The 23,163-nt window shown below is 45.3% G+C and overlaps 1 protein-coding gene across 9 annotated transcripts in view; it reads right to left on the reverse strand.

Moving 5' to 3' along the window:
* Nucleotides 1-22,898, reverse strand: part of SCUBE2 (signal peptide, CUB domain and EGF like domain containing 2) — a 676,704-nt gene extending 653,806 nt beyond the window's left edge. For 5 of the 9 annotated variants that reach the window (XM_078680981.1, XM_078680980.1, XM_078680978.1 and 2 more), the window contains exon 1: nt 22,653-22,897. In XM_078680981.1, the coding sequence (XP_078537107.1) occupies nt 22,653-22,761 (109 nt within the window). In that variant the 5' untranslated portion in view covers nt 22,762-22,897. Of the gene's footprint in view, nt 1-22,652 lie in introns of all 9 variants that reach the window. The other 4 variants (XM_078680977.1, XM_078680974.1, XM_078680982.1 and 1 more) reach the window with 2 other exon arrangements.
* Nucleotides 22,899-23,163: the final 265 nt, after the last annotated feature.

Genomic DNA, 23,163 nt, shown 5'->3' on the forward strand with positions numbered 1-23,163 from the left:
TTCCGTAGTCCTAATTGTGGGGACATCTGACCATACCATTGGTGTTTTTGAGTAAGCCAATTTGAGCAAGTGCTAGCAGGTGAGGCCCGCCAGCACTTATTTTGGGCACAGCACTTTTTTTTCCTCATCACACTTTCACCCACACAATAGAGGAAAACACACAGGGAGAAAAAAGGATGAAGAGAAAAATAGTAAAAACGTGATAAAGGGATGAAAAGGAACCTGAAACAGTGAGATAAAGAACGATGGAGTGCCTGGTGGTGATTAAGGAGGCATGGGATTATATCAAGGTAATGCAGCCTTAATATTTGGCATCCTGACCTTCGACAGCGCCTGCTGCAGGCTTCTAAACAAAAGTTTGGGCACTCGTGCTTAATGTATTACAAATTTAGTACTGCCGTGGGGAGACTCCACAGATGGGGTTGAGATCTCCCCCTGGGGAAGAATAAAAGGTTGTTTGAACTTGAAAATAAATATAAAAACTTTTATGCTATATATTAATATACATTTTTAAAATTTTATATATTTTGAATGTAGAACAAAATATAAAATACTACTCGCCAGATAAGCGCTTCAACACCCATCAGGGGTAACAAGTGCTATATGAATGCAAATCTCTCGTCCCCTTTTATCCCTCCGCTATACTTCTCACTCCAAGTAACTGATTAATATCGACCACTGAAATTACTTCATATTTCACCATACTAATTCACCACTAATCCTTTGTAGCGCTATATAAATACAAACCTTTGTCCTTCTCTATCCTTCTGCTATCATTCCAAATCCAATTAACTTGCTAACCTATCCACCACTTATAATGTACTTGCATGTTTCACTATACTAATTCAACACTAATCCTCTATGGGTCACGGAATAGCGTGCTACTCGCCTAAAAAGCGATTTGACGCCTCATCAGGGGTAGTAAGCGCTATATAAATGCAATTACAATACAATACAATACAATACAATACCTAAAAAAAGAAAATACTTTATTATGCAATAATACATATTAAAAGTGAAGTGAAGAACTACAATTGATTTAGTTATATTTTAATAATATTATTGGTACATTCATTTATAAAAATAAGGCACTCAAATTTTATAAAATTAAATATGTACTATGTTATGTATTTTTACAGTAAATTATATTTATTTAGAATTCAACTTAAATTTTATTTTCCATGCGGGTTTTATTTAAAATTCCCTACCTCCTTTAATTTCTATGGAAGGGAATTGCAGTACTAGTGGTTGGCCAATTGACGTGCAGGACTTGCTACTGTTTTTTGTACTACTCGGATTTTGTGAATAAGCAAACAAGTAGTAAACTTTTTGACTCAGGCTCCTAGTGTATAGTGGAAAGCTGCTCAACTGTGGTTCCGGCTCTGCTCAGGTATGCACAGTGTAATTATGCCTGGAAGAATCAGTTAATTTCTGCTCCTGGTGCAGTTTGGCTAACTTGGTATTTCAACCCAATTCCCATTGCTGAAATTTCAATGTGTCCTAGTTTTCCAGTGCTGCTAAATCTCATGTACTCTCGAAGCCACAGTGAAGAATGCCCCAGATGAAGCTTAAGTGAGCTTGGAGGCAGGCTTGTTTTACTCCTAGTACAGCTCGGTTACGCCCTATAGCTCAGGCAATATTTGCCAATAGTGCAGTTCAGTCACACCCGCCACAATCTTTGTTGCAGCTTAGTAAGGCCCATAGCTTTGCTCACTTATGCCCTTGGCGCAGCTCAGTTTTGCTCTATGACTCAGTTAACATATACACATTGTATATCAGTTGTGTGTTATGGTTATACTACATCAGTTCTCTGCTGTACTATCACTGCTGTACTATCACTTCTGTGCTATCACTTCTGTGCTATCACTTCTGTGCTATCACTTCTGTGCTATCACTTCTGTGCTATCACTTTGTTCGCGTACTCCCCTGGTGGAGATGCGTTTTGGGCTTATGCAGTATGAATCAGTTCACATATGCTTTTGTTGCAGTTCAGTTACACTTAATTGATATGCTAGTTCGGGGTGTCCAACCTTTTCTGTTACAAGAGCTACTTATGTTCAATGAAAATCATCTTGAGTAAAACACCCCATACAAGAGTGTCAGCATGGTTTCCAGCTGTAATGTAAGAAAGACTTTGACAATTTGAAATGAAATATTACATGGGTAGTACTTAAAAACCATAGCTGCAACCCCCCTGGCACCAAAGTATAAATATGGGTAATACATCTTGTTAACTCAAATAATAGCTTTAAGCATATTTTGAAAATTCAACAATTTTTCTACAGATAGCAGTTTATAAGTTGTGAAAATACACACATTTTTGTCTTGAATACATACTTTTTAATTTTGGTATACATACACTAATTAAACCAAGTAAGAGCTTTGAGAGCTGGTCTGCACACCGGAGAGATACTCACGGATACCTGGAGAACTGCTGGTAGCTCATGAGCTTCTTGTTGGAGACACCTGTGCTAGATGTTCTAGTGCAGCTCTGTTATGATCTACCTTGACTAGCTATGTTCCTATTTAGGTAATTTCTTCCCACCCAGTTACGATTATTGCACTCCAAGAACAACCTCTTTGTCAAGACCCTTGTTGAAAAGAACGATGCGCATATTTAAGCGTTATCTACTTCTCCACCCCGACTACCAGCAGCACTCGCAACTTTACTGACATGACTTCTCTGCTCATATGGAAACTTAGACTGCCAACTACCAACTTTCAATAATTTCCCCTCTCCATCTCTCCTTGCTCTTTATTTTATTCAGTGCGAATCAAACATGCTGGCTGTAAGACATAGGACAGCAGGTACATTTAAAGACTCCATATTAAAAAACTAATAATATTTGCTACAAACCTGAACAGATATTTGCAAATAAATACTACAAACAAAAACAGCAGAAGTGATAATAACATAACTTTCTACTTCCAATATACTAGTGTCTGGGAAAATACATTCTGTCTCCTATTGAACATCTCTCAGAACCACAATATAAATACGGAAAAAAACTTATGGCTAACGCTTATCATAATCAGAAATGCAAATTGCACGAGAGCATTTATAACAGGGACATAATTATTCAGTCCCTGAACATCAGCTTTCAAATTGAAACAGCGGTCTTCGACAAATTGTAAAGGAGTAGGCACTACAAATAGTAGCTAAAATCAAAAGCACCTTGAATGAAAGCCTGGCCAATCCAATCACCACCTCTACCAAAAGGAGTCTCTGGCTGTTGACACAAGTATAGTACACCGACATCTCAGTCTCACAACCATTTACCCACTCTTACCAATTAGACGTTTAACCGTCTTTCTCTGTAGTATGTATGATCTCTTTAGTTCCTTATACCAATACACACAGATGAAATTCAAGGCCATGCCGATCTAGCCAGCACTGCCTCTCCTTCCTCACGGTGACCAGATATCATCTCTACTCCATGTTCCTCATGTCGGATGACACAAAATTCAAGGCTCTCAATTAAATTGTCAGACAAATCTAATGAGGATATTTCACATGGAAATTTCACTCACTGAAATCCTGCATTGAATCACTCCCCTCAGCGGCGGCCTTCGGCATGTGCAAGCTGTGCACCTGCACAGAGCCGCCAAACCCCAAGGGCCGCCAAACCCCAGGGGCCGCCACGCCAATATATATCCTTAATATAATACATATTTGCGTGGCGGCCCCTGGCAGGGATTTGGTGGCCTCCGGCTCTGTTCCACTTCCAAACACCCTGACCCCCCCCCCCCCCTCTTCTCTGGCTTCTGCGCCTGCGTTCCTCTGGGGGCCCTCTACCTACGCTCCCTCCCCAGGGCCGCCATGAGCATAGAGCCGCCCCTGCTCCCCCTCACAAACATACATGCACTATCCACTGTACAAAGAGGCGATAAACAGGGACCCCCTGACTAAAATATGATTCCTGGATCAGGGCAAAGCAATAAACAGCAAAATATAGTATCCAGGCAAAGGTAATGTAGGTAATGCAAAAACTACGTATAACAGATGACAAACACAAGTAAAAGAAAATAATAAAAGAAAATAATAAAACCAATTATTATGATCACATATAAAATTTAATCACATTGATAAAAATTGATAAACATGTTCAATTAAGTGCAAAATTTATATAAAAAAGACATAAAAAAATATACAATAATCAATAATTGTAGTCTCTAATATATGCACAAAAGTTTAGAAGGAGTTATGATGATTCCCAAAAACTTAATGCTGGAGTTGATATCTGCCTGTCAGGAAGTCTGATGTTTTATCTTAAGAACTCACCCACTTGAAATATTTTTTTTGCCAAACGTCCTCATTGGAACCCACCTTTATCCACCAAACTCACTTTGATGTTGATCTGTTTACATACACCACTTTAATTACTTTCATATTTCACTATACTAATTCAACACTAATCCTTTATGGGTCCCAGAGTAGCGTGCTACTCACCAAAGAAGCGATTCAGCGCCTCGTCAGGGGTAGTAAGCGCTGTATAAATGCAATTACAATACAATACAAACTCACCAATTGTGGAAGTGGGTTGAGAAATTAGAGAACAATGTGGCAGTATGGGCGGGAATGTGGACTGGTTTGCGTGAAACCATAGATACAAGTGAGTAAGCTGGGTGAGCAGAGAATGCAGAATTAACAAGTTTAGTTGTGGAGCGCCATTTGAAAAACAGAGATGGGAGTGAGCAAACTAGATGCCCCGGTAAGGTCTGGGACATGACCAGCGAAGACAGGGGGCTTGATACACATGGGGAACAGGCTAAGATCGCAGCAGGCAGGCTAAGGGGGACATTTGAAGATAGAGGCAGGAGCTAGAGCCTGGACCATTTACTTCTGTATAATTTGACTATGCACCTACTGGGTACATATGCAGAATGACATGAGTAGCAAGTGGATGGGTGAGGGGTTGGGGAATTGTTATTGATAAATGTATTACTGCAAAATATGTGTAGGTACTAAGACTCTGGAAGTCAAATATTCTATGTTAAACACTACAAAAAAACAAAGTTTAAAAAACGAGAAAACAAAAACCTCCTCAATCGTGCTTTTAACAGAGATCGCAAACTTACTTCCCTCCACACGTCCTTTAAACATACACATTTCCAAGTCACGATTTCACCACAAAACAAACCTAGAACTTTCCTGCACAAGGGTTTCAGGAAATTTTAAAAATTCACACTTTGATGAGGCGGGCATGTCCCTCTAATCTCATTAAAGTAAACGTATCCCAAGCTCCTCATTCCACGATGTAACTAATCCTGCTCACTTAACTGTTCTTTAGTTAACAGAAGGTGTGCTGTCACAAATTGTATAATTATCTCATCCATCATCGTGGATCATGACCTTAACATCGTCACCACACACAGACCTGGCTAACCACTCATCTCGTATTTTTGTGGACTTCCTTGTACCATCAAATTCATCCATCCTGTGGAAAAATAGTAGCTGTAAATTTCTTTGTGAAATTGGATTAACTCACAATAGCAATTTACCTTGCTCCCTCAACACAGCCCAACAGTTTTCCCCTTTTGAACTTCTCCGAGGATAGTGCACCATCTCACAGATGAACACGACGAAGTTCGTTATTAAATGCAAACCAACCGTCTCTGGCATATAATAATACACCCAAAGCCAGAAGACCACTCACTATATTGGAATTAATTAAATACAAATTAGAAAGAACAAAAAATCTGGAGCAGGCCTTTTCTGTCTATGCACTCAAGACCTGGAACAACAGTCACATAACACCAGACTTGTCCCAGCACTCCTTCAATTCAGAAAAGAACTGAAGACTCACTAGAGCATAGAGCATTTCATCCTGACACCTTAGAAAGTCCTTCGGTCGGTAGCCGTTTCTCCCTCGACTCTGTAAACAGTATAGATCATAACCTGGGCTACCTTCTGTGAGCGCTCCACAGCCTCCGACTACATTTGTGCCCACATAGATGCCAGTGGCAGCTGCAAGCTATGAAGAGTGGTGGGGTGCGCAAATGGGTGGTGGGTCCGCGCAAAACAGTAAACTATATTAACTAAACTCATGCTGACATGCATTACATTATCGTTTTGAAGTTAAAATGTTTACATTTAAAACGGTAATGCAAAGCATGTCGGTGATTTAGGGCATACATACAGATTTTTTTTTTTAATAAATGAAATAAAAGCAGCATACCTCCGTCCTCACTCTGGTCCCCGTGTTCTGCTGTCCTACAGCTAGGGCCCAAACAGCTCCCCTAACCAATCCTGGCGCTGCGTTCATGCTGTAACTTGCATGAGCACAGGTCCAGGATTGGATGGAGCGGGCTCTCGCAGCGCTCAAAAGGGCACTGAAGCTCTGTGCTTGCCTTAACGGAGGAGCCACCCCTGATAGATACAAACAACTTCCTGGGAAACTTCAATACGAGACATCATATCTAGCCTCTTCTCTATCAACATTTATTGAAAAATATGTGGACAAGCCACTAAAAAAGTGTGTTCTAGGAAATTCCTAGTCCCCTAGTGTCTGGATTGAGACCCAGCCGCAGCACAGAATCTGCTTCCTTACAACTATTAATAACATTTGCCGTACTATTGATGAAGTCCACCCGAGTCCTTTTCTTACTTGACCTTACAAAACCTTTTGACATGGTCAGTATGCAGTTACATCAAGTTGGATCCACCCAAATATATCTGCCAGCTCAAATCATCTCTGGAGTGCTTACTAGAATGAATGAAACAAAAATGCGTTTAAATCAAAAGTTCTTAAATCCTAATTTATGCTCACTTTAAAATATAAATCTGATATCAACATATCATTTTGTTTAATTCCACCAACATCTTTTTTACATACCTTTATGAATAAGCCCCAATTTGGTGAATACTACCATTATCCGTGATGGGCCGGGTCACCCTGCTGAAGATGGTGGTCCTCCCTAGACTCTTATACTATTTTTCCAACCTGCCCTTATACGTCCTAACCAAATTTTTCTGAGATATCGAGAAAAGGGTCAGGCAATTTGTCTGGGGTGCAGGATGCTGCAGAGTTACGTTGTTGAAACTGTATGCACCTGCCTGTCCCCTATGTGCCCTGGTAAATGCAGATTTGCTCCATATGCTCTGCTCCTGCCCCACTATACACACTTATTGGCAGGGTGTTTTGGCCAGGCTGTCATACTGTCCGGAGCATTTTGCCCTACATTCGTGGGAGGTATGTGTGCTGGGTTTATTTCCTAGGGCTAAGAAACACAAGATAACCAGCAGATTTCTCGCCCTGAGATTCCTAACCACTGAGTGACTTATCACACACAGGTAGAAGTCCTCAGAACACCCTCCACTTGAGGCTTGGTTACAGTCATTCTTGGTGTGGGCACAAGCAGAGATTGCAGTTTTGCACAGAGAAGAGGCTCTGGGACTGCGCAAATATCCGGCGGCCGTTATTTGGGACGCAATACTAACAGACTTCCGGGGACCCATGCAAGACAATGATGGGAGTGGAACTAACCAGTAAGCTCGCTGGGTTCAGCGAAACAGATGATTGTCATCTCCATGAGCTGATGCTTTTTCAAACTGCTACACTTCTATTTCCATTAACTGAGGCCCCACTGAGCTGTATCTCTGTCTCCATATTCACAGCTGCAGCTGATCACTTGCTTAGAGTGTGTAGATTGGGAGAGGAGGGGTCGATAAGGGTGAAAAAAATTGTTAACACAGGGTCCAGTTGTTACGTTAGATTTTGTTTTTCACTCAATGGAATCTCTGTATTACTATTGGGACGATGTGCTAATTGGGGAAACTCTTGCAGAGTCGTATGTAAAGGCCTCACTGATTTGTTGAACACAGAACGATTACTTACTCGATCCCAATTATTTATCTAAGGCAATAATTGTTGGCTGTACTATATTATTTCTTCTTCTTCGAAAACTTTATTGCGGTCACGGTGGACCATATAAGTGCATGATAAAATACAGAGAACGGTACATTTCAATAATAAATAACATAGAACATATCACTAACAAGCGTAATCATGTATACACACACCTATTTACAGATATAAAACCATAACAGCTAAAAGTCCGATTAAATCATTCTCTACAGTTATCAGAAGAGTACATTGAATTCATAAGGTGTATAGATCACAATTTATTTCATTAAAAAATGTCTGCGTTTTTGCCACATTCCGTTTAGAAAACGGGAGATGGCGAAAACGATAGGAAGGTGTGTGTCGTATTTTAATACTCTAAAAGCATTTTCACATTCTCTAAAACCCAAATTCCTACAGATTGGTTTCACCCAGCGATTACGCACCGAATGGTATTCAGGACAGAAAAAGAGGACATGGATTTCATTTTCGAGATGGTATCTGCACGCTGGGCACTCAGTATTTTTATTCCGGTCCCATTTACTAGTAAATGACCTAAGCGGCAGGCTACCCATTCTAAATTGCATGTACAACTTCCTTGCCGATGCTGGATAAATCAGGTCAAGGAAGTCCTCCTTTTTATACTCCTCTTTTATTTGAAGGAACTGAGAAGTCAGTCTACCTACTGAAGAACTGACATGGAGAGCCAGTAGGTTATGGTACCTATACTGGTATACCAATTCCGCCCTAGAAAGGGCCAGGCATGATACAGCAGGTGATCCCCAGAGCTCTGGTAGGCCAATCCTACCACAAAGTTCCTTAATGTGAGTTAGCCACGGGATTTTCTTTGGTCTAATTGCAGCCCACACATCCCTGAACTCATTTCGGTAGGAGGCCAATTCGGGGACAGACCAAAGTCTTCTCCAGTAAGTAAGTGGCCGTAATGCCACCTCCTCCTCCACAGGGAGTAACCCTAGGTCCAGCCTAAGAGGCACTAACGGGGTGCTAGCTGGCAATCGTAACAAGTTCCTCATAAATGAGTGTTCAACCCTGGTTAGACTTGTAGGCCTGTAGTGCCCCCATAATTCCGCCCCATATATAGAAACCGCTCTCGCTTGTACTTTGTAAATTTCTATAACTGGAGCGGCAGGCTTGTACACCGACGCTCTATGCATTTTTGATAGCCCACCCACCATTTGAGTCAGCCTTAGAGCAGACTTAGCTACTTGGGCATCCCATCCCAGATGTTCCTCGAGAATAATACCTACATATTCAAAGGTCTTTACTCTCTCTAGGGGTGTGCCGTTCAGTACTGGGTTTGGGCGCGTCTGCCTTGGAGGATTAAAAATCATAAATTTATCTCCAGGCCTCTTAACGCACAGAAATCTGCAAAGCCATCCAGCGTACGTTGGATGCCCATTGATGTCCTGGACAACAGTAAAGTGTCGTCCGCGAACATCAATGCGGGTACCCTGCCTGAGGCTAATCTTGGGGCATCGATGTTCTTTACACCTAATAAATAGTCTATGAGCCCATTAATAAATAGACCAAAGAGGGTGGGAGCCAGCACGCACCCCTGGCGCACCCCCTTTTGTACCGGGAAACGGGCTGACAATTCTACATGTTTCCCGCATCTCACCTGGGTGAAAGTTTCTGCATGGAGCCTTCTTAACACATCCAGGAGGTATGGCGGGATACTGAGATCTAGAAGGACTCTCCACAGTTTGTCCCTAGGGACCAGGTCAAATGCCGCCCTCAGGTCCACGAAGATGAGGTAGAGGCTGCCACCCTCCACACTCACTGTTCTCCAGTACAGGACCTGAAGTCGGAATATCTGGTCGATAGTTGACGTACTTGTTCTGAATCCAGCCTGGAGGGTACTCAAGATCTCATTTTCCTCTTCCCAGGTCTGGATTCTTTCCAGGATTATTTGCTTCATCAACTTCTGGGCAATGTCTATCAGGATGATAGGCCTGTAGTTTGAAGGTAACAGTGGACAGCCTTTTTTGTGGATGGGAACTATCTCTGCACCACGCCAGGTATCTGGCGGGTCCATCCCCATTAAGATGGAATTAAACAGGACACAGAGATAGGGGGCCCATATTTTCGGTTCTGACCGAAATAGGTCCCCTGGAAGTTTGTCAAGCCCGGGTGCTTTGTTGGGTAGTAGCTTGGCGATAGCAGATTCCACTTCACTAATGGAAATCTCCTGCACCCCCCAATCGATGCTCATGGAGGGGGCACAGGGTTGTGGGGGCTGAATCGTCATTGCCCGAGCATGCATACAGGGTTCCAAAGTGGGCTTCCCATACTGCTGGAGCTATATTAGGGGTAACTGCGGTTTTATCCTCCCTCCCACCGTTGCTAACTATTGCCCAGAAGGATTTCAAATCCGTATACTGTAGAGCTGTTCTTAGGTCTTCCCATTTGTCAACCTCCCAGGTCTTTCTTTCCCGTTCAATCACCTGCTTATACTGCAACCGGAGTTCCTTGATCTTTGGCTTATCCTTGGCCTTGATAGCTTCGATTAGATCTCTTTTCTTTTTACAATTGGCATTGTACCAAGGGTGGGTCGAAATCGATTTTTCCTTGGTGCTCCCTTCCGGATAAAACACCTCAAGCATTTTAGAGGTCAGCTGGTTATGAATTTCAACAGGCCTGGTATCCCACCAAACTTGGAAACCCAGTATCCCAGCCCCAGCCATTTCACTAAGGTGCGGCACAACCTGTTGATATATGTTTGGAGAACCCAATATATGGGGCCATTTTACTCTCCGTCTGTTGTTATATAGCAGGAGAGGTTGTTGAACGGGGTTGTGTTCTATTTGGTAATTTGACAGGCCCCAACTCCCTGGCTTGAGTGTCATTACCAGAGCGTTGTGGTCACTATCTTTCCGCCTTTGGATCCGAAAATCCAAAACCCTATCCTAAGATCTAGATTTAATCATAATATAATCAATGGTCGATGTTTGCCCTTCTCTATTAAATGTCGATAGGCCAGGTCTGTCAGATTTTAATCTCCCATTAAAAGGGGGAGAGGAGTTGGCATAACGGCTAGGGCGCTCGACCTCGGAATCTGGGTTCGAGTCTCGGTAACGACGCCAAAACCTCCTGTGATTCTGGGCAAATCACTTAATCTCCCCGTGCCTAAAATGAATGTGTGTCCGTCCTCATGTAACGTAACTGGTGCTATGTAAAGCGCTCTGATACCTGATTCGGTTCGGGTCTAGTTCGCGCTATATAAAACTCTGCAAAAAAAAAAAAAGACCTCAGGGATAGGGAGAGAGTGAATGAAATAATTTGTAGAACCAACGGCGTCCATGCTTTACCTGGAGGTATCAAAGGTTCCGGGATATTCCAGTACTGGTTCTCAGCATCTGGATCATTTAAGCCCATATTACTAAGGGGTTCAAACTGACAATTGAAATCACCCCCTATTATTATGATGTAGTCTGGGTCTAAAGTCAGTATAAATTCTCTCAGTTGTTCAATAACGCTAGACTCTTGCCCGCTCTGGGTTGGCCTGGAGTAGATATTAATTAGGCCTATGTGTTTTTCCCCTGGAAGGGTTAATAGAACACATTGTATATCAAGTGAGTTTGTTGACAGCTGTTCTGCTTTAGCTCCCAGGTGTGTACCCACCCAGATGCTTAACCCACCTGATGGTCTACCCCTACCCCTCATCGTGGCTAGTATATTAAAAGTAGTGAAGCCACTTCGCTGATTATTTTCCAAAGCCCATGTCTCCTGCATAAGGCAAATGTCATGTTGGTCTATAAACAGACCCCAGTCTGGGCATATTAGTTTGTTTTTTATCCCTGCCATATTCCAAGAAAGAATGTTAATGTTGCCGTTTGCCTCCCCTACCATAGCCCTCCTGTTAATAATACAGCTTGTTAACCCTGGTAGTGGGTCGACCTTTTGAGTATATGTCTCCCCCCCCTCTCACAAATAGCCACACTCTTCCTAGGTGCTCTGCCTCCATCCCCTCCCTTTCCAGGACTCCTTCCTATCCCCTTTATTGGTACTGGTGGGGTCCCCCTGCACCTGCTGGAAGAACTCCCCCTGTTAGTACCCCTTGTTGCCGCAAGTGTGCCCCCCCGCCCCCAAAAAACCATACTGAAGAATGTTACTCTTCATCTCTACAAAGCCAGCCCTGACCTCTAGAAGGCACTTGTTGTCAACTTTGGTGGGTGGGGGCGATCTACGCCTCAACCGTCAGTCTATTAAATCCAGGACACTAAATCTGTTATTATGATGGAACGTATGAAGTGCCGAGGCACAATTTTGGGGCCCATTCCAATTTGCGTTGCCAGGAAAGAAATTGCCCCCCCGATTTTCCTTGTCCCCCCAAACCGGCCTTCTCCTATTGGATTCAAAATAGAGGTTACTAGAGGCAACCGGGTAAAAATAGGTATGGGGAAGGGATCTTATTTGCGTTTCTGGGCTGCCTGCCTCTCAATTGCAGATATGCTTGACAGCCCAGTTGTTCCTAAAATTAATTACAACACAATCACCCTGTATGTTTTTCGCCCGGGACCCACCCAGTCTACACGTCTAGCAAAAAGAATTTCACTAGATCCCCGGTTAGGGAGAGGCCTATTATAGTTTAGCCAGTGGATACATTTTTTTTGAGCTCACTATAGGTCTCCGTTTTTCCCTGGCCCAAGGTAGGGACCCCGGCTAGAACCCCCACATAAGGTATAGATTCGGGAGGGAGATCCAAGCGAGGCAACACAGCCTTACATACATCAGAGGTCTTTGCCATATATACCATATTTGTTAATCGATCAAGACTTCGAACCCCCATGTCTCCCCTCCCCCTGTTCATGTCTGTTGATGGAACATTAGGTACGACAGGAACAGTGAGTGTGCTAGGGTGTTCGCCCAGTGGGACAATTGGGGTTGGCAAATCCATAGTGGCATTTGTTGCCGGCAGAGTAACATGCTGACAACCTTCATTTATTGACCTAGGGAGCCCCTAGCCGTTACTAGCACAGTCCGCAACCCGCACACCCTCCCCACCCAGTACTGTGGTACTCAATGATTCAAGAAGAGAAAGTCTGCGTTCAATGGAATTCAGTCTTTCGCAGATGGGAAGGCAGGTCTCTGTGAATATTTGTTCCAATTTGGCCCAAAAATCCCCCCTACTCTCGAGGGGAATCATATCATCAATGACCTGGGTGGTCAAAGGCCCATTTACAGTTGACTTGAATAAATCCGAATCAGCTACGACTGGATTGCTCTCTAAGTTGCCACATTTCTGCATTTTTGCTTTTCTGTTCGTTAGTGCAGTTCCTCCACGCTTTCTTTTAACTACTGCGTCAGGCACCTGGTTTGTAGTCCCCAATTTGGAACCAGATGCCAACCGAATTGACAGTCCCGATCTGGTTGTTCCTGGGCTTTGTGGGAGAATGCATGGGTCTATTAGTGCCGTAGCCTCAGTCGCTGTAACACTAGGCGGCCTGTCAACTGTGTCTGATATCTGATTACCCTCGCCAGAGGATCCAACGGGCATAGTATCGGCCGTTATTTGAGCCGCTGGTCATGATGCATGGGCCATTGTTTGGGACACTGGTGATGGTACCTTGGCCAGTCTACCCAACGATGACCGCTTGTCGAAAATCGGCTCCATAGATAGCCTTTTTTCGGTTATATCAATTTCGCGTTGCAGCACTGATGATGCCCTTATTAAAAATGTATCTAATGTCCCCACAATAGTTCCACCTGTAAGCGACTTTCTCCCCCTCCCCACACTAGGTGCAGCCATTTTCTTAGTCGGTTACAAAACAATATCTCCAATTACTTGGGTCACAGAGACAATTTTAACGACTGAGAGGCAGTCCTGGGTATCAATTAAGGTGTACTAACCTAGAGCCAGAGCAGAAAAAGTCCCCCGAATGACATGTCTCAGTGTTTCTTGATCTTGTAAGTCAAGCTAGACTGCATGTGGAGCTGTGGGCAGTGCAATCACCAAGGAGCCATTGTTGCCCCTAATCTTTCAGCTTTATTTGCCCCATCTTAAGACACCTTAGCCAAATCCATATCTTCAAAGTAGCAGCAAGTCAAGAGTGGCACCTTCAACTAGAGCTGGCTTTCTTACCCAACAGCATGTTGTATTTTTGGGTCTAGGATTATTGATTTTATCATTGTAAATATGGTCTCAGCAAAGCGAGAACTTAAAGCAGTGTTGGTTAAAAGCCAAGACTGTTTGAAGTTGTCACACTCTCCAGCGATGACAAAGTTGTGACTCCAATAACAAATAGTCTGTAGAGAATCTGGAGCTCTTAATGTTGGAGCAAAAAATATATATATATATATCTACAGCTTTTCCTTCTATATAGGTACATAACAAAAGTCACTAGGATATACAACTTCCCATTTGCGTCCACATTTACACAGTAGTTTACACTAATGGGCCAGTTTTTGGACTGACATTAGCAAAGACCTTTTGATTTTTCTAAAATTATATACGTATAATAAATATACTTGTTTAGGCTTTCTGTCAGCCCCCGTAATTTATTGGTTCTTTGTTGTCAGTCACATTTTTGTCGGTCCACTACTGCATACATCCTGGGGTAGTGGTTCAGTCTACTTCAACCACTGGCCAACTTCACTGTGAGTGATGGCATTATGGTCTTTCACGAGGAGCACGTAGACACACAGTAGTTCCTTTCAGTGGCAAGGACTACTAATACAATGTGTGCTTTTTGAGATCAAAAAAATAATTTTGCTTTTAGAATTTTTTATTACATATATATATATATATATATTGGCGAGGGCCTGCCAGCTCCCCCAAACATAATGCTTTTGTTTTAGAAAACCCATGACCAAACAAAGCAAGCATTGACAAAGCCAAAATGCTGGCAGCCAATGACAGAACTGTTGTCTTTCACAAGGCTTGCTAAAAGGGTAATCCGGTAAAGACTCCAGTTCACCCTACCTAATCTCCATCATCCACAATAAAGATTCAGAATGCTAAAGCACCTCGAATTCAATAGGTCCAAAACAGAGATGCTAGTACCTGCCCAGCCACACTTCTTAAAGATTCAAGATGTCCCATCACTGTGGCCATCTTTTGATGAAAAGATGCCCCTCAAATACACTTTTAAAAAACTTGGGAGACATTTGGGACATATACCTTATACCGAATTCCAAGTTGGAACAGTAGTAAAATCTTACTTTCACCAACAAAAGGGCCTAAAAATACTACAGCTTGGCATGCTATTGAACGCACATCTTGACTATAGCAGTGACGTGGCATCTGGTGTACCAGCTCAAAGTCGTGCAAAAATTCAACAATGTGACCAGCACACTTATCTTTAGCCTCAACACCCTTGGCTGTCTCCGGACTTAAAAGCACCACAGTCCAGTTCCTGGACAGTGATCCAGTCTGCAATAAATTTTAAAATACTCTACCTCACTTACTGAGGGCTGGGAGGTTCTTCCCATATATACTCAGGGCAAGATTAAGATGGCTTTTACAGGGAGTACAGCCCGGGAGGTGTGGCATTCCCACATCTCCCAGGCACAAGCACAAGCACATCTTCTAGGGGTGCCAGGAACCACATGCAGATGATGATGTCAAGGTGACAGACACTTCAGGCATTGCACCCAAACTCAGAAACGTTCTAACTGTGAAGTTCCTGGTCGTTCCTAACTTCCTGCAATTCAGGAAGAAACTGAAAAGATACATCTGAGAGCTAAACAACATTCCCTTTCCCTTCCTCCTCACAGTCAGTCGCACATGTTCACCCGCGTCAGTGCCTTGAACATGCAAGTTAGCTCATGACAAGGTCAGCAGCCACCACAGGTTATCCTTGGAGGCAGACGTCAAGTGCGACCTTCTGCTCAAGGTCAAGTGACGCCAATGTCACGCTGACCCAGCAGAAACAGGGATGCATCAGGACAGCCAGTGCCAGCCTTTGAAGTAAGTTCAAGTAACTGTGTTCTCAGCAAGTATGATCTATGCAACAATGTGCTCTCTTTAAGGATATGTCAACGTAACCATGGCTGACAGCATGACGATCTGTTGTGTTACAGTATGCTACTATTGACCATTATTAACAAATTGGCCTTGGCGCATATCTGCCTCCTCAGTTATGTTTTGTTCTGTTACTCTTCCCCAATTAGTTGGCCTGTTAGCGGTTCTCAGTAACATGATTATATGTTCTCAAGTGCCTAGAAGCAGTTGTGCTAAACAAATAAACAAAGAACAGTCCCATGTCTGCTGACTCCTGGTTTGGTTTTGAAACGTGTCGTGACCTCGGGCACTTTGAAGCCTCTAAACAGGCCCAGTCCAGTGGCGTGAGGTAAAATGACGGGACTCCCCTACCGAATGTAGGGGGCGCCAGAGTCGCCCGTAACTTACAGATTCCCATTATTGATCTTGAGAAAAATGGGGCCCCTCTGGTGGGTTTGGGGCCCCTCTGCAGTGTTGGGGCCTCCCTGCGCCCCCGGCCCAGTCAGCGCCCGCCTGTCCCGGGCGTGCGCTCATCTCTGCAGCTCTCGAGGCCTCAGGGGCGGAGGGGTACATACCTCAGGGGCGACGAGCAGACGTTTGAAAGCCAACCTTGGCAGTGAACCTACGGTCGGAGAGTGATAGATGTAATGTTTGCTTTCCTCTCACTTTACCCAGAGGAGCCCAGCCTGCGCCCTGTCACATCTGAGAGAGGCTCGCTTCCATCCGCGGAACGATATTGCCAAAAGTAAAAGCACGCGGCTTCAAAAACAGGAAGAGGCCTGGGACCCAGCGCGCGCTTCCAGGAAAGTCTAACAGAAGCAAACAATCCAAGCAGACACATTGAATCTGTCAAAATCTCCGATAGCCCATGGCAAGAAGCAGAACAGGAAACAAAAAGATAGGATGAAAATGAGAGGGCGCTGTGGGAATGTTTCTCTCCTGACCGCCTTTCAACATACACTGATTTCATTATAAGAGCCAGAGTGTCTGGCGCGTACAAGAGCGCATTTATTGCACAGGTAGCAAGGGCATGAGGTCCACAAAGGCAAAAGGGGCTGCATGCCATGTTACATGATGTGCCTCTTAAACAAACACACAAACTGGTAACATATAAACTACAAGTCCCAGAATGCAACGTGCTGTTCACTAAAAAGTCATGACTGGATGAAATCGTTACACAGGACAAGCAGCCACTGGAGCCAAAACCTCCTGGGATTCTGGGCAAATCACTTAATCTCCCCGTGCCTAAAAACGAAAGTGTGTGTCCTCATGTAAAAACGTAACTTGTGCTATGTAACGCGCTCTGATACCTGATTCGGTCCGGGTCTAGTTCGCGCTATATAAAACTCTACAAAAAAAAACTATGGTGACAAGTTTGGCAATGGAGGGTGTACATGCCACCAGAAAAGAATGAGGCATTTTAACTGCAATTAATAAAAAAAAAAAAAACGACAGCAGGGATACCTTGTTCCACGCAAGTCTTCATTTAACACGTGAATGCATTTTTGGAGTTGTAGTGACTAACCACCCCTATAAGTACAAATTGGGCTATATCATTTAGATTACAGTGGTCTCTACAACGTATAACTGGGCTTGAACCTGGTGCTCCCGGTGACAATGTCGCCTGGCAATCTAATCTCTTATTAAAACAAGAACAGCTGACACCTTCCAGCGGAAGTCGCCGACGGTATTGCTAGCAGTTTTCAGATGTCAGCAATGAACTGCAGACACTATTTGAATCTGGTTTATGGAATTTTCCGCCATGACTACTTGGAGTCTAGGTTGAGAAATACCCCGAAACTGCAGGATTTTCCACAAATGCAAAAAAGTAAGTGAAAACCGCGTCACCGCGAGAGGCGCGAGTTGCAACTGTGTGGGAAGAGTGCAGTGTGTTGTATTAGCATGTAGGTAGCGCTTTCTGCCCTTGATGAGACGCAGAAGCGCTACAACGTGAATGAGAAAAGCCACAAAGGATCATGGTCAATGGGAGCTGGGACCGGTGAAAACACCCAACAGCTCGAAAACTTCGAAAGGCTCGTTGAAATAAACTGTAGGCCACCCCTTCAAAAATGAACCGGAAGGGACTATTAAAAGGGACATGTGTTTGAAATCAAGCACAATCGAGTGGTCTCGTCAGTGAAAAGCCAGCGTCTGTAAAACTGTCTAAACAAAAAACGTGTCTCACTCCCAAATGTACACAAAGCAGCTTCCACATTCAGCCTGTTTGCAGAAGGGGCTGCCTGACCCGTGCACTTGGGGGAAGCCATTTCAAAACAAACAATGCCGTCTCAAAAAAACTCTTCAAGTCACCCACGTGATACTTCCAGGTGTCTCTCATTCAGAAACAAGGGGCTCTTAATTTCCCTTTTCTTTTCCCCACACTTGAAATCCACTCTTTTTGCCTACTATCCAAATTAAACTCGGTGCCTGGCCGTCATGGTTTCAATATTGTTAGTGCAAGCAACAGCGCGTTCTGCTGCGGGCTAAGTCACACATACACAAAGCCACAGGCGTTGTGCGGCAACAGAGAACCAAATTATGCGGCCGAGTCCAGTAAATGTTTCTCCAAAGAAAGGTAAATTATGCAGCAGGCAATTTACACAACCCAGTCTATTGCATTATCTTCCAGCTATCTTGAAATGTTAGCACACTTTGACACAAGAGTGATCACAGAAAGGACTACATTCCTACATACGTTGTCAAAGTACACACTTTCGGCAGAACCTATACAAAAAGTTATACACAAACAATTCACTATTTTGTATTGCGCAGTAGCCCAGAATACTATTTTAATAGTAATTTCGTTCCCCCCGAGTAAAGATTCTGTAAAACATATGTAGTGCAGCACTCTGAAGACATGCCTATGTGTGCACAAAGTTTGCACCATAGGGTGTGCCTCTTATTCAGCACGTCCCAGTTAAGTTCTAAATCTGGTTTTCTGTTTCTAGTTTACCTTGTGTTGACACAACAGGACCGTTGGAAACACCCCTTTCGATTAAGAAACAGTCCTGCACGATAGTACAGCATAATAATAATTATACACATGTCTCGCAAGAAGCAAATTTTGGATTCCAGTCACTGGACTTTAAAAAAGACAGATGTGTCCTGTTTGGGGTTCTACTGAATGAAGTGTGTGTGCCATCTTGAAAGGACACGTGCTTGAGTACATTGTAAATGACGACAATATCAGTATGTGAGAAGTGGAAAAAGCATTTAATTGCACAGAAAGAATCACCCATCCACTCATTTGTTTGATTTACAATGAAGTATTTAAGTGCGTTTGGTTATTGATGCAGACATAAACTCTACCCCAGATCCATCAACTAGGGATGATTATATTATTTGGCAAAAAGGTATCCCCTATTCAAATGCCAACAGCTGAAAGTATAAGAGTTGGGTTATTCTGTGTGTCAAGTGTGTTGTCACATACTAGTGTGCCGCGATTTTAATAACTTTTGATCCATTTAGTTCAGTTCCCGGTGCTCCAGCGATATAAATTGATACTGTGAGGAAGTAGTGAGGTTTGCAGTGATCTTACTCTGTAAAATGAAACACGTTGGAATCTGGCGACATCAAGTGAGATTATGATGAGGTGAGAAGCTGAAAAGAGTAATGTGGTGGTGAAATAAAGTGTGTGTGGATCTTGTGATGCTGTGGTAAGGTATCTTAAGGTGTCTTGCTGCAAAGTGCTTCGGTGACATAAGTGGTCTGATCTCAGGATTTGTGGCATCACTTTAAAGGGAATGACGCTATAAAATAAGAAGTATACAGACAAAGTGTTAAAGTAAAATGAGAAAAGACTACTGATGTATAGGATGTGGTTATTGTGTGGAACAATAAGGCTGTTGTAAAGTGTGGCCTGTGGTGAGTAACTACAGAATGAGGCTCTGGGGAATCATGGGTTTCTGCCGTGTCCTACTGTTATGTGGTCTTGTGGAATTGATGGTGAGTAATGACTGGGATATGATACATGGGAGATTGTGGCCTGTTGCAGTGACTGGGCAATGTGGATGCAGAATGAGCACGCACAGCTACTCATTAACTGGGTGACTAGGGGAATAACGAGGCTGCTCCATTCACAGTGACTGTGTGAGGTTTGGTAAATCCAAGGCTGTTACACAGTCAGTGTGTGATACTTGGATAATCCGAGGATGCTATATAGTGAATGTGTGAAGCAGGGCTCATCTGAGGCTGATGCACCGTGAGCGTGTGATGCAGGGGTAATTCGATAATGCTGGACAGTGAATGTGGGATACAGGGGTAATCCGAGCCTGATGCACAGCGAGTGTGTGATGCAAGGGCATCTGAGGCTGATGTACAGTGAGTGTGTGATGCAGGGGTAATCCGAGGCTAATGCACCGTGAGCGTGTGATGCAGGGGTAATTCGAGCGTGATGCACAGCGAGTGTGTGATGCAGGGGAATCTGAGGCTGATGTACAGTGAGTGTGTGATACAGGGATAATCTGAGGATGCTGTACAGTGAATGTGTGATGCAGGGGTAATCCTAGGCTGATGCACCGTGAGCGTGTGATGCGGGGGTAATCTAAGGATGCTTGACAGTGAATGTGTGATGCAGGGGTAATCCGAGGCTGATGCACTGCGAGTGTGAGATGCAGGAGTAATCCGAGGCTAATGCCCCTTGAGTGTGTGAAGCAGGGTTAATTCGAGTCTGATGCGCAGTGAATGTTTGATGCAGGGGTAATCCGAGGCTGATGCACCATGCTTGTGTGAAGCAGGGGTAATCCGAGGCTGAGGCACAGTGAGTATGTGATGCAGGTGTAATTAGAGGCTGATGCACAGTGAGTCTGTGATGCAGAGGTAATCTGAGGCTGCTGTACCGTGGATGTGCGATGCAGGGGTAATCCAAAACTGATGCACCATGAGTGTGTAAAGCAGGGTAATCCGAGTTTCATGCACCATGAGTGTGAGACGCAGAAGTAGTCCGAGGCTGATGCAGTGAATGTGATATGCAGGGGTAATCCGAGGCTGCTGCAAAATCTAAAACTGCTGCACAGTGAGTGGCCGTGCAATACATGGATTTTCTGTGGTTGCTGCGCAGGGACTATATGGTGCACAATGAATCTGAGGTTGCTGCAGTGACTATGTGCAGTCGTTGTGTGGCTGCACACAGTGACTGATGGTAATTTAAGGCAGCATGCAGTGGCTGTGATTAGAGGCTGCTGAACACTGGCAGTGTAACACAGGTGATTCGAGGCCCCATCATAGTGACTGTGTGAGACAGGGAGCCTGGCAGTGAAGGGGGGTTATTCAAAGGTGGTCTGAGGCTGCAGCACACTGAGTGTGAAAGGACTCGCCGGATGCTGCTGCACAGTGACTTGTCACACAGAAGTGAATTGAAATTAGTCCTTGATATTAGCAACTGATGATGCGTGTGCGATAAGGGTGGCTGCCAGCTGTGAAATAAGTGTATCCAGACTGTGCTAGACATAAAGGGAGAGCACGTGCATTCGCCCCGCTTGTGACTGCACAGGGCGGTAAAGGTGTGTTTAATACTTGCTTTGCGGTACATAGTGGACTCTGGTTAAGTTTTTGATCCAACCCTTGAGCCCTCGCGATGCCTGTCCCGGAGCGCGCGGGGGTGGGGGTTCTGCCATTGACTGCTGGGGGAGGGCTGTACACATGGGAGCTGCCTGGTGCTTCACGTCAGAGGCCAGCACGAGGAGTCCGGAATCTTTGCACAGGGAGTGCAGGGGACACGGAGGTCTTTCCGAGCTATGTGCGGATAAGGGCTGGGAGTCAGAGAGTGGGGCAGGACAAAATGGATACCTGGGCTGGGGTGGGTGGGGGAGAACCCCTTGGATGCCTGGATCAGTCCCATGGGGGCAGCACACAGGGGATGCCTTGTCGGAAGGCTGGGCAGCTTGCGACAGGGCAGAACAGACCGACTGCCTGTGTTAAACGTGTGGGGTAAGAAACGGGTGATTCTGGAGCCAGGTCCAAGTGGTGAGACCCACACAGTGGCTGCCTCCAAGAGAGGGGCAGAGTGGTACACAGGGCCTGCCTGTCTCGGGGGGAGCACGTAGTGGCTGCCTCTCTGCAAGGTGTAGGGCAGTAAACAGGGGGTGCCTGTCTCACCGGGCAGCACACAGTGGCTGCCTCCAAGAGAGGGGTAGAGTGGTACACGGACCTGCCTGCCTCACCGGGCAGCACAGAGGGGCTGCCTCCGAGGGAGAGGTGCACAGTGGTACACAGGGGGTGCCTGTCTCACCGGGCAGCACACAGTGGCTGCCTCCAAACGAGGTGTAGAGTGGTACACGGGGCCTGCCTGTCTCACCGGGCAGCACACACTTACTGCCTACAAGAGAGGGGTAGAGTGGTACACAGGGGGTGACTGTCTCACCGGGCAGCACACAGTAGCTGCCTCCAAGAGAGAGGTAGAGTGGTGCACGGGGCATGCCTCTGTCTAGGGGGGCAGCACACAGTGGCTGCCTCCGGGGGAGAGGTGGATAGTGGTACACAGGGGGTGCCTGTCTCACCGGAGAGGGGTAGAGTGGTACACGGGGCATGCCTGTCTCGGGGAGGGGGGGCAGCACATAGTGGCTGCCTCACTGCAAGGTGCAGGGCAGTACACAGTGGCTGCCTCCAGGAGAGGTGCACAGTGGTACACGGGTCCTGCCTGTCTCACCGGGCAGCACACAGTGGCTGCCTGTGAGCACTGGGGACTCCACACACAGTGGCTGCCAGAGTTGGATGTGTGAGGCTGCCTGTGTCAACACTGGGGCACCCCAGAGGGGCTCAGGGGTGCGCACTCTATGCACGCGGAGGTGGGGGCGGCAGGCTGGGGCTGCCGGGGTCCCGCGGAGGTCAGGGTGTCCTGCACTTACCGGAAGCCGTGGACGGCAGTAGCAGCCCAGCTCCAGTCCCCATGTGCCGGGCGCAGATCAGCAGCAGGCAGAGCCCCAGGCGGCAGCTCGTGGTCCCGGTCACAGCCATGCGCGCAGCCCCCGTGCCCCGGCTCCAGCAGCAGCAAGCCCCCGGCGCCCTCGCGCTCCCGCCTCTCGTGCAGCTTCAGCAGCAGAGCCCGGCGCACACTGCCTTCCCCTCCGCTGCACACACGCATTTTTCACACGCTCCTGTCACCCGCTTTGACGGAGGTTTGTGGAGAGGAGAAAAAAAAAGCGCAGGGATGAAAAGTGAGAATTTCTCAATTCCGCCTCCCCCGCCTCTAGGGCTCACTCCTCCCACCGCAGCTTCCCCAATACTTTCCAGCATCTCTCCAGAAACCCACTTCGCCTTGCTGTGTCCCAGTACCCTCTCGGAGAACTCTTAATTCCAGTTTCTGGCCCCTTTCTAAAAGTCCTCGTTTCTTTAAAATCCCCAGCCTCCATCGCTTTA

This window comes from Lissotriton helveticus, chromosome 3_1, assembly GCF_964261635.1.
Source record: "Lissotriton helveticus chromosome 3_1, aLisHel1.1, whole genome shotgun sequence".
Taxonomy (NCBI): Eukaryota; Metazoa; Chordata; class Amphibia; order Caudata; family Salamandridae; genus Lissotriton; species Lissotriton helveticus.